The 12,515-nt window shown below is 33.8% G+C and overlaps 1 protein-coding gene across 1 annotated transcript; it reads left to right on the top strand.

Annotated features, from left to right (window-relative positions):
* Positions 1–1,548: 1,548 nt before the first annotated feature.
* Positions 1,549–12,213, top strand: LOC129233807 (short-chain dehydrogenase/reductase family 16C member 6-like; the record flags this gene model as incomplete). Its single annotated transcript, XM_054867782.1, has 5 exons — positions 1,549–1,788; positions 3,321–3,427; positions 7,389–7,523; positions 11,265–11,390; positions 11,855–12,213. Coding segments are annotated over 5 exons (720 nt in total), but the record flags the coding sequence as incomplete, so codon positions are not given.
* Positions 12,214–12,515: the final 302 nt, after the last annotated feature.

Genomic DNA, 12,515 nt, shown 5'->3' with positions numbered 1-12,515 from the left:
AATGCCCATTAAGACGAAATATTGTTCAACTTAATAACAGTTTATGCATGTTAGATATGAGTTATAAATATGATTAAGTTCCATATCGCTTTCTCTCTCTGACTGTACACTTTTCCCCCCTTCTTTTTCTTGTTATATTGGAGCAAAAAAGCGAAAATGCTTTGTTCCATTTGTCGTAATTTGAATAGTATTTTCGCATTTTGCGAGAAATGCGACCGTAGCGGAAACCCTGGGGTAACGGCAACATACAGACAAGGTTACAGTAACAGACAGTTTGGAGTGAAACAATAAGAGTTTTAGGCGGGTAAAACTGATGTTGCTGCGGCCCATGAATACGGTGCAACCATCTAGTGTTTAGAGTGAATTTTATGAGCCATACAAGGAAGGTGTATTTATATCATACAGTGAATTTTATGGTATTTACAAGGCAGTGATGGAAGGATTATTAACAGACACCATCAGGTAGCTGGTGTTTCATGTTCATTTGAATTAAACAACGCTTTCGTTCTAAAAATAAGGAACGTTTGCACTTTTTGAGGAGGAAAAGGGGATTCTGTCCATACTCATCCTTTCCTCATCCTATCTGTTACTGAGTATGATCAGTCTTTTCGGTGTCTGTTATTGGGGGTTGGACCATTTTTCGAAATTGGGCAAATAAAAAGGGAATTAACTAATTCAGATGATCCAGAAGCAGCCAAACGTTAGGTGAAGTGTAGTTGCATGAGAGAGAAATAGTTTAAAAATTCTAAATGCATTAAAAGGCTCAGAAAATAGAGTACCTGATTGAAACCTGAGAGCGATGTCTTAAACTTGTCTGATACTGGTACGGTTATCCTACTAACCCGACGATCTGATGAACAATATTTACACTATGTTCAATAATGCTGTGTGATAACACCGGTTATTACGGTATTTTTTAAAAATATTGTTACAAATTTTGTAAATAGTAATTATTTTTATGATTAATTTTTGTGATCTGGCTAAATTTGACGTTCATTCTATTATTTTTCATCTAAAATTATCTTAGTCACGTAACCTGTAAATAGTTTCTTGTAATGTACATACAACCCCCTAACATTCGACTGAAGTATACGGTCCCTCCATTTCTGAAGGTTAAGATTTGTGAATGGAATAAAAAGAAAATATGAGAAATTGCTAGAACATTGTATTATTTTCTGGATATTTCTTTGTTGGTATAAAACGCCGGGAGTCTTGTGAATGAGAGTCAGTCAGTTTGCTTTCTAACTGTTTAGTCATGTTTTCACTGCTGTCTGTTAATGTATTAGCGCTTGCTCTGTGATTTTCGAATTTGATCTTTTCACGTATTTTGGATTTAAATGCGGGGTGTACTGAGTAATGTACAGTGCTTAACGATATTCGATTAATTGCGGGATATTTGCTTAATTGCTATGGTTAATTTAGCAGCTGTTAACGATATTTCTTGTACATAGTTGTAAATAAATCCCCCGTGTTCTTCTCAAGAACTGTGTCGTCATTTAAAGAAAGTTTGAAGTTGTACTGAACTCGTAACAATATGTTTTTTCACAGGAAAAAGTGCAAAACGTTGCAACAGAAATAACATCAAAGGGAGGATGGGCGAAGTGGTACAGATGTGATGTTACATCAGAAGAAGACGTTAATGAAAAAGCGAAGTTGGTCCTTCAGAATGTTGGAGATGTCTATATATTGTTGAACAACGCTGGTCTGATGCAAAATGTGCCTTTCTTGCAGCTTGACAGTGCCAAAATAAGAAAAACATTCGAAATAAATATTATAGCACATATCTGGGTATGTATTACAGTGAAAACGTACTTAAGATTTGTAGAACCAGTGTATTAGATTTTTTTTAGTGATTTTATACGAGAAATTGCTTATAATTACTTTCCTCGAGAAAAATGACTTGCATATTGGTTTTCTTTGCAGTTTTAATTCACAGTGATAAGTATACTAATGAGTTAAAGAGTTTTAGATAAGTTGAAATCTGTACGGACTCTATGGAAGCAGTTGCTGGAAATATATGAGCCTGAAGTTGAATCAATACATCTGTGCTTGAAAAGTAAAAAAGAATTAACAACGTTAAATTTCAAATTCTGCAATTTATGGAATTTAACGTTGTTATTTCTTCTTTTATCTGAGCATAATTTTAAGGGCGAAGTATGTGGGAGGGGAGGGGGGAATACTTAAAACAAATTTTGAAGTTAAATGTGTCTTTCCGCGACTAACTGCCACTGATATCCTTTTAACCGACTGTGCGTGCGCGACGCAAAGGTGATGTGTTTATGAGTCTATATATGTTTGTTCCTATGTGGCGTTGTGGAGGCTAAACGCCTTGGCCAATTTTGATGATTCTGACGTCAATCGATTTGTCTTCTCCTTGGGAGTGCCTGCGTGTGACACAGCGTGCGGTAAATGCAGGTAACGTTCTCAATGCTTGAATTTTTTGTTTACTAAGTGTACTAATTCGATTTCATCACTAACATGTTGCATTTGTGTTTGTCGTGATTCAGGGGACTGAGTTTCGCGACGTGTACTTTCTTGACAGGCTTTTTTAGTTCTGCGACAAAGATTTGACTGACGACGTTTCTGACCTCGCGTCATCATGAGTTATACAGGCTGTTTATTTTTGGTTGACTTGAGTTCGCGCATTTTTGCTAAAGGTCAAGCATATGTAGCTTTAAGCCGAGTTAGGTCCCTAGAGTTACTATAATGAGTAGTTTAGACCACCGCAAGTTACTTAATAATCCTCACGATATAAACTCTCTCAATTAATGAACAAGATTGAGAAATTCTTCGTCTTATCATCATAATAACTAAATCAATGAAAATTAACTAAAAAGGGTAAAATAAAAATAATTATTTTTAAAAAACAAAAAACCCAACTACGTAAAAACCAAAAAAAAAAAAAAAATTAAAAGAAAATATATAAGCCCAGTAGTTTAAAGTGTTATTAAGTACTACTGAATAACTACACCATTGAAATAGTTTTATAATCGATACATACATAAGACAAATCATAAATTTTACAGGGTTCCTTGATTGGTCAAAAAGGAATGGGTCCTGACTATTGATCCTTTTATTCTGCTTTTGAATTTATGATTTTTCTTATGTGTGTATCGATTGCAAAACTGTTTCAATGGTGTAGTTATTCAGTAATAACATTCTATACTACTGGGATTATATATTTCTTCTCTTTAGTTTTTTTGGTTTTTACACAGTCAGGTTTTTTGATTTTATTTAATAATTATTTCTTTTTGTAAAGATGCAGATGGAATAAGTATTTTGAAACGTTCTCTTAATTTTGTCTTTTCTCAATGTTTCAGACCATAAGAGCTTTTCTTCCAAACATGATAAAGAAGAACAGAGGGCATGTGGTTGCTATATCGTCTGCAGCAGGACTGATGGGACACGTCAATCAAAGTGATTACTCGTGAGATACAGATTGATACTATTTCTTTTCCTAATTATTATCTGAAGTAGACACAGTTCCGATTAAAAAATCAAAAGAAATAAAAGACATTGAAACTTAGCGTCATTTTACAGAATCTGGCTGTGAAATGTCCCGTGCGTAACACTAAATTACACAAAATATTTATACTTTTTTCATTGTAAAAATACAGGTAACGAAGTTTTATGTTACAGTCGAACCAGTCTATCTCGAATTTCACGGGACAGAAGGAAAATTCGAGATACAAAGGTTTTGCTAAAAGTTAAAAAATCAACAATTGGAACAAAGTGAAAGCATTAACAGATTCTTTTGCAGTGACATTGTTCAATATTTTACAGTAGTTTGACATGTTTGGATTACACGATTTACTAATTTTAATTATTATTTTTAACTCTCATTTGAGTCAGTGAGAAGCAAAGGGATGTAAGTGACGAAATTAAAAATTTGGAGAAAACCTGTACAAATGATACTGGAACCTCTCCTCTGCTTTGGGGCAAGAAATAGTACTAGTAGCCCTAGTAGGCGTTGCTGCATAGCATGATTTAGAACTTTTTTTTTAAATGAAAGCCTACCTAGGATCTGAAATTTAAACGCGATATACTCGAAACGTTAAATAGTCCATTTGCATCCCTTTGCTTTTCACTGCCTCATTTAAATTTTTATAGTGAAAATAATATCAATATTTTGAGATTACATACGGTATATTTCACAGCCAATTGTTGTGGAATACTATTTACATTTTACTGGATATTCGTCTACATGAGGGACCATTCATTAATTATGTAAGGGTCCCGAGGGGGAGGGGGGGGTGGAAAAATCTCTACATACCCTTACTTGGAGGGGGTGGGATCAGACCCATTCTTACATAATATTTTCCAAGTCGATATTTTATATTAGAAATCGCACGGTCAAGTGGTTTGGCAGGGACTATATTTTATTTGCTCCTGGAAGGTAAAAAAACGTATTAGGATGAGTTGTTTATTACTTGTTTTTGAAAAAATAAATAGTGTAAAATATAATAAAATAGTCGCACTGTGTATAGCATGTTTTATTTTTAATTAGTATCGCATCATATACAAAAAAATATTTGTCGAAAAAGCATGCAGCCTAGGTTCCTTTTAGTAAATATTTCTTTGCACAAAAAGGTTTTTAAAAAATAATTTATAATAGTGAATTTCATAACGATTCCAGTAATGTAAGATTCGTTATTTTATTATTTTGAAAAATGAAATGGAATATTACGTAAGATATGAGGGGGGGGGGGTAGAAATATTACTTACCCTTACGTGGGGGGAGGGGGGTCAAAAATGCCAAAATCATCCTTACGTAATTAATGAATGGCCCCTAACGCGCTTTTTTTTTTTTTCAATACCTCCATAAATGAAAAATTCATAAGTTTTTATTTTTTGGAGGTCTTGCAGTGCTGAAATGTTTGTTTTCAAAATAAAATACACCATCTCGGCTGCTTATCCCGCGGTTTCCACGGGCAACTCAAATGCAGCAAAATCAGCTCATTCCATGTGCACGTGTTTTCTTCCTATATTGAGGAGCGCATCCCGTTTTTTTCCCACCACTGGTAAAAATTACATACATTGACGTTAAATTTACGTTTTGTCCAACAGATGAATTAGTTTCCCGCTAAATGGCGGCATCTGTAAGTATTTTGATAGAGATAAAAGAAGTTGCACTGAAAGACCGAAAAACAAAAACAAAGAATAAAAAGAAAATTAATTTGAATTCTGACACTTTGAATTCAAATTATGTTTTTCGCAATCACGAACTGCGACAGGACCCTACTCATTGGAGTCATTGTTTCTAGAAACGGCTACTGTCCCTCCAAACCAGCCCCCTCCTCCTGGGCGGTTACGTGTGCATAGTTGTGTGTGTGTGTGTGTGTGTGCGCGTAGACCTGTGTGTATGCACGTAGACGTGTGTGAGTGTATGTGTAGGACATGGACGCCTCCGATCAGGAGAAGCGGATAGCTCAGGAAAGGAGGAGTCGCGCCTGCGGAGGCCGTTGGGCGGTGGTGCTGGTGTGCCCGGTCCCAGTTGAAAAAGAAACCAAACGCGAAGAACGGTCAAGTGAGGACAATAAGCAATCGTGATTGCTCAAAAAAAGAAGAACAAAACACAATTGAATCGTTTATTTCAAAAACCAGTCAAGCGGCAAAATTGCAAATTTTAGGAAAAAATCTATACATAACCATATTAAAATATTCAATGATGCATTCAACATTGCTTACTGAAAGAAATATATTGTAACAAATTCTGTAAATAGTAATTATTTTTGTGATTAATTTGTTGTAATCTGGCTAAATTTTGCGTTTATTCCATTATTTTTCATCTAAAATTGTCTTAGTAACGTAACCTGTAAATAGTTTCTTGTAATGAATATACAACCCCTACATTGTGCCTACCATTCTAATCCCTATGAGTTAAATCAACTTTTCAGTTGATTCAACTCATCGAGACATTGCCAAGCGTTTGCTCTCCATACGATTATACTAGCCGAGCAGGATTCGATCCAAGTTTTTATTTTTAGGTCTGCATTTTGTGAAAAAAAATCATTATTTTTGTGAACTTTTTAAATTTTTGTAAAAAAGAACTATTTTTGAGTGTTTTTCTTTTTATTTGGGTTCTATCCCATACATCATTTTTGAGGAAAAGTACAAGGTGTTCCAAAAATGACTGATTCACTTGAAAAATCAATAAAAACTAAACAGGCAGAGACAGAAATCGTTTGTTGCATTATGTTTGGGACAATAGTAAATTTTCAGACAGACAAACTTTCAAAATTAGTTACAATGTTCTTCAGCCAACAGATGGCACTGCAGGTATTTTAAAATATATAAAGAAAAACGCAGTCTGTAAGATTGCCAAAATAACCGGTATATTAGAAATATTAATATATATATATATATATATATATATATATATATATATATATATATATATATATATATATATATATATATATATATATATATATATATAAATTAATTTGAATTTTGACATCTTGAATTCAAATTATGTTTTTCGCAATCACGAGTGTGTGTATGTAGGCGTGTGTGTTTGTGTGTGTGTGTGCGTGCGTGAGTGTGTAGTTGTGTATGTATGCGCGTGTGTGTAGGACATGGATGCAACCTGGAGACGGCTTTCGCTATAGGAGCAGCATCGTGAGGACCCGGTCGACGGTGATGCTGCAGAGGGTGACGGTGGGAAAATAAAATCAAAAGACTTCAAAACAGTCAAGTGAGAACAATAAGCAATCGTGATTACTCAAAAAACTAAACGTGCAGCGACAGAAATACACTCTTCATTTGCGACATGCTTGGAAAAACAGCAAATTTTCAGACAGGCACACTTTCCAATTTAATTGAAATGTCGGAAAGTTTACTGTTTTTCCGAGCATACTGCAGATAAACAGTGTGTTTCTGTCACAGAATCTTACAGACTGCGTTTTCTTTTAGACCTTTTAATATACCTGCAGCGTCATCTGTTGAGGAACATTGTAAGTAATTTTGAAGGTTTGTATGTCTGAAAATTTACTGTTGTTTCTAGCTTAATACAACAAACGATATATTTCTATCTTTGCCCGTATAGTTTTTATTGATTTTTCAAATGTACCAGTCATTTTTGGAACACTCTGTATATAAAAACAGTGAAGACTATAACAAATCAATTCCATAAGAAAACGAAATTTTTGAAAGGAAAACTGGGGCAAGTTAATTTTATGCCATTTTAAAAATCTAACTTGTATCAAAAGTACCGTAAAAAAGCTATGATGACGTGATAGCAATCTTTTAAGTTAAAATTGCTCTATATTCCATGATCACATATAACACAGTTGTGTCGATAAATTGGATATAAACTTAAATGTGAATTTTTTAAAAAAAAGTGAGTTACATCACTGTTCTTTTCACCGCCTCAATTGATCTTTCAGAGCCTCGAAGTTTGCAGTAGTGGGATTGATGGAAGCCTTGTCTGAAGAAATGAGGACTGAAGGGCATGATATTCGATTCACCACTGTTTGTCCCCTCACTGTGGATACGGGAATGAATCAGAATCCAATTGCTAAGTACGTCCGTACGTTCTTCATTTCTATTTGAGCAATTGTTACTATGCTGCAGTGGGCAGGCAAACGGCAGTATCTGCAGAAATGAGTTTTCGAGATATTCGAAGAAACGCAGTTTTGGATTCAATACTAGCAATAGGGAAATGTCGGAATTAGACGTTTTTAGAGCTTTTTTTTCGGCGGAAACCAATCAAGCAAGCTTGTACAATAATGTTATCATACAATAGGTGAAAAACTTGCAAAGAAAAGAAAAGACAAAATTGTAACAGCCCTTTACCTGCCCACGGCAGTACTATTGTTTATTGTTTTCTTTTTTTTCTTCTTCTTTTTTCTTTTCTTTTCTTTCTTTTTTTTAAAATCATAACTAGGGATAAGCAATACCAGACCAAAATTGTCATGCCGGTATTCGGTATTTTTTTTAACGTAATACCGGAATAACGGTATTAGAAATCCCCCCCCCCCCCAAAAAAAAAATCAAAAACATAATGTTTCATTTTGATATTTTACTATTTGTGCAAAAAGTTCATTATTTACTAATTGGGAACTAATATAAAATGAAGGAGCAAATATCATAATAAAAAATCACAAATAGCAAGAAACATAATGCATCTATTTAATAAATTGTCACTAAAAATGGCCTGCAGTTGAAAATATTCTTTCTGAATTCACGTAGGCCGATGGTGCTGTTGATAATGCACGTTACATCTCCTCTAGTTGACTGAAAATATGTCATTTTCAAATAATTAGGTCTTTAACTTCTTGATTTAAAAAAAAGGGTAGGCTTTTATCTTTAAATATCTTTACACCACATACCATACAAGAATACGAGATAAATCTAAATTTCCCAAAATTTTGATCCATTGACACATGCTATATTAGAGCAAATATTTAATTTTCTTTTCCAGTAATTTAACAATTTAAAGGTAGCGAAACGGAGCTATTTTATACGTTTAGATACCATGATTATAAATGGTTTGTTGTTAACACGGTCTCGTTGAAATTGGGTTGTTTCTCTTCTTTCAAAAATATTTTTTTCTGAAATTTCGGCTAATAATTGCTCGCAGTGAAAAGTCACCAAAAGGCGATAACTTTCCAGAAAAGACAACCACGCGCTCCGATTCAAGATGGCTGTCTTCATTTGTGACGTCACAGGATGAAACATTTTGTTTTAGAAATCTAGCATTTAAAAAATGAATTAAAAATTAAATGTTGAGAAAAAAAAAATATTTTTTGACTACATGTGAGGCAGTGAGAAGCAAACGGATGCAAGTGGACGTTTTCAAGTTTTGAATAAAACGCATTTGAAGATTAGCTTTTAGGTAGGCTTTCATTAAATTTTTTTTCTAAATCATGCTGTGTAACAGCAACTACCAGGGTTACTAGTACCATCTCTTGCCCCAAGACAGAGGAGAGGTTCACCTACTATGTGTACTGGTTATCTCCAAGTTTTTAATTTTGCCACTTGCATCTCTTTGCTTCTCACTGCCTCATGTTATATTTTTTCACTTACTCTATCAATTTCAGCGACCAAAAGTAGAGTTCTTTTGACTAAAGGAAACACCCCTCATTGCTATTCATAAAGGAACAAAAATTGTGGAAGAATTTACCTGGAACTACTTATTTTTTTTGTTTTCGCTAGTAAGACCATCAGGCAAAGGCGATGAAGTAGCTGGTTTTCTTATTGGAGATTCACGAGAACTTATTGTATGTTATCGTCTGATTTTCTTCTGCCATGAAGTTTTAATATCTGAAAAGAGAAAAATCATTTTTTGTTAAAACAGGGTTCGTAAGCTCATTCAAAACTCCTCTAATACTCCTTCTTTCTTAGTTCAAGACTATATAGCTATACAGTCTTCCTCTGTGACAGTAACTTAAAATATTTCAATCAACAACTTATCTTCGTCACAAGGGCGATTTTCATGTAGTAATTTTGTATATGTTTTTCCTCACAAAAATGTGATTTACAAATTGATCATATAAATTATAAAAGTTGAAGGTGAAAATATTAGTAGATGACTAAGACATTTCATAAATGAAGTAAATCATGCTCAAATGGTGCTTGGCTATTTTTTCAAGTTAAATGATTCCTTGATCCCTTTTCCCTCCGCCCCACTCTCAGCGGCAAAAGTCAGTTTGTCAAATCATTATTTAAATATTAAAAATACCTGTACTGTATTAAGTGATTGTGTTAAAAAGACAATTGTTTAGTAAATCACAGTTATGATATTAGTGATGTCATGCCTTGAGGGAGAGACAGGTTCATGAAATTGTGACAAGGGGAAGAGAGAGGGTGACAAAAAGTGACATCACACAGTTATTGTAACAATATGTTTATAAAAATATGACATGTGGCAAGAGGAGGAGTAAGATAGAGTGTGACACTTTGTGACAAATGTGAAGGGGGTCAAACATGTTGAAAAAAAAGTGTGACGTCATTTAAGGACAGCCCATTGGTACTCCTTCAAAATCTCATTTCACTCCTTCATTTTATTTCTGAAATTGAGTACGAACCCTGTAAAAGATGCGGAAGAACTGCTTACTTGCAAATATAATCATCAATTATTATCTAACTCTTTCAAAAACTCAGCGACTGGATCAGCTGAATTTTGTGCATCCTGATGTTCTCTTATTTAAAGGCCGAAACTTGAATTAAGAGAAATTATAATTTAAAACATTTTTGTAAGTTACAATGTGTTTTGTGAATTCTGTTAAAAATAAATCAAAAAGAATCAAAAGTTAATTTCAGAAATGAGAGTAAATGCATGTTTATTGCAAATAATTACTTTAATTTCTTGTTCTCCCCCCTCCTCCATCTATTGTTCAAAGCTTTAAAGTATCTGGGTTAAATTTTCTTCTTGTAGAAATGGGTTGAATGTTTACCCATTGCTTGTTTTCTCATAAAAGGACTTATTTAATTAATTGGGAACAATGAAGACGAAAAATAAGTTGAACCCAACCATTTTGAATTTAGGTAAGGTTGCAACATTAAGTGTTACCGAAGATTGATAAATGGTAACACATCAACGATTTGCTATAGAATTTGTAAAATAAGGGTTGTTAAGGGTCAGATATTGGTATAGTCCGACCGCAAACAAATAAACATTGTCAATCATTTGAGAAAACGGGTCCATTCCTTAAAGAATAGAGAAGGAAGATCATTGCAGCCCTACTCGAGCCAATTTTTTATTTGGAATTAATTATCGGGGACGTTATTCTTGCTGACCTATGGCTGATGAAAGAAGTAAAACCCAAACCCACCCACTTACGTAAGGCATGACCTGTCCAATGAGACAACTGCCTTGACCGCACAAAATTAAAATTTTTTACCTCTGTGAGTATTTTCTTAAATTCCTAGGTGACGTACTCAATCTATAGAACCAATGACGCACTTGCAAACTCCGTTTCAACTTTTCTCTCCATATCGTTCCTTCACGAAAGTGAACAATTCTGAAACGGGGCGTGGTCAGACTTTAGCAGTCGCTTCTCCTGCTATCTCCTTTCAGTTAACTGGGCAAGAGCGAAAAATTGCGAAAATTATTTGTATAAAACTTTGGTTAACAACGAATTATGGTTTAATGTATATTTGTAGTACAGCCTTACATAAAGTTCTTCTAAAATGGAGACAGCGAGGTTACTTCAATCTTAAGTTTTTATTAACATACTTAACAGGCTTTACTTAACATATCTAATTTAAATAACATAGTTAAAGATAAAATTTAACCGGCAGATTTTCCTGCATTTCAGATATCCTATTTTAACGCCCATTCTCAGCATCCAAAAAGCCGCAGAGGAAATTTTGCATGCCATCAGAACAGAAGAATTTATTGCTGCGTTGCCACGCCGAGTGTATTGCTTCATTATTGGATCGAAGTAAGTCTCTCACTTAAAATAAAATTTGGTCAGAGCAGAGCGAAACTGTTTCTAATATATGTTTTAACAAGAGGCCCGCTCCGACCTTGTTCGAGGTGAAAAATTATCCATCTGAAAATCTATCCCCAAATTTTCTATCCCCAAAGTCTGAAGCTCTTTTTTTTGGGGGGGGGGGGTCTTTTCTTTTTATGTTTTTTATTCTTTTCAACTCAAAAGAGCGATCGACCTATTAGAGTTTAATTATATTTAGTTTTTGCAAAAATAAATGAATAGGTAAGAAAAATAGTAACTGAAAGCAAAATAATGGAAATAATACACAAAACAGAATAAAATAACCAACAGTATTGGAACAACCTTAACACAAAACGTATACTGCTATTTACGTTCTTTCAAAATTAAAATCTAAATGACTTTGCATGTTATTATTATTGACTACAAACAACTAACAAAAAAATATTTTTTAGATTATTTCCAAGAAAATGCTTTTGTGAAATTATGGATTTCGTGGACTACTGTCGAATGGCCAACGTTGCTTCTGAAAACTCGAAAACAAACAACGATTCGACGCTGAAGTAAATGAAGACCAAAAAAGTATTTAAGCAGAGTTTCCCGAAATCATCAATAACGTCACTATCTTCGAATTACAAAGAAGAAATATGGTACTGTGTCAAGAAAAAAAAAAAAAAAAAAAAGAAAAGAAAAACTAAGCAACTGTTTTTTTTTTCCATTTGGAGGCAGGAGAACATAAGTGCAGTGCGAATCCGTTATCAATCCATCTCGCTTTGTACTTTTCAAAATTAAATTAAAATACCATTACTTTTATTTTTTTAATTTAATAATAAAGTACATAACTCTGAAAATTCGAACTAATTAGGGCCATAGATAGTTCAGATTTTCGAAAATAACCAATTAAATAATGTTCAGGAAAATAGTATTCTATTTGATGGATAAAAGTGGCTTATTCCAGCGATTCTCAACTGGTGGTCCGGAGGACCAGCAAACGCAAGGTAAAATAATTGATCAGTCCGCAGTAATTTTTGCTCGCCCACGTCACAAAAATTTTCCTTAGTAAAAAAACCAAAAAAAAAAAAAAAAAAAACTCACGATAATTTTAAAAAAAAAATG

Source organism: Uloborus diversus, unplaced genomic scaffold, assembly GCF_026930045.1.
Source record: "Uloborus diversus isolate 005 unplaced genomic scaffold, Udiv.v.3.1 scaffold_743, whole genome shotgun sequence".
Lineage (NCBI taxonomy): Eukaryota > Metazoa > Arthropoda > Arachnida > Araneae > Uloboridae > Uloborus > Uloborus diversus.
The sequence above is the reverse complement of the archived record's forward strand: the minus strand, read 5'-3'. Positions and strand labels throughout refer to the sequence as shown.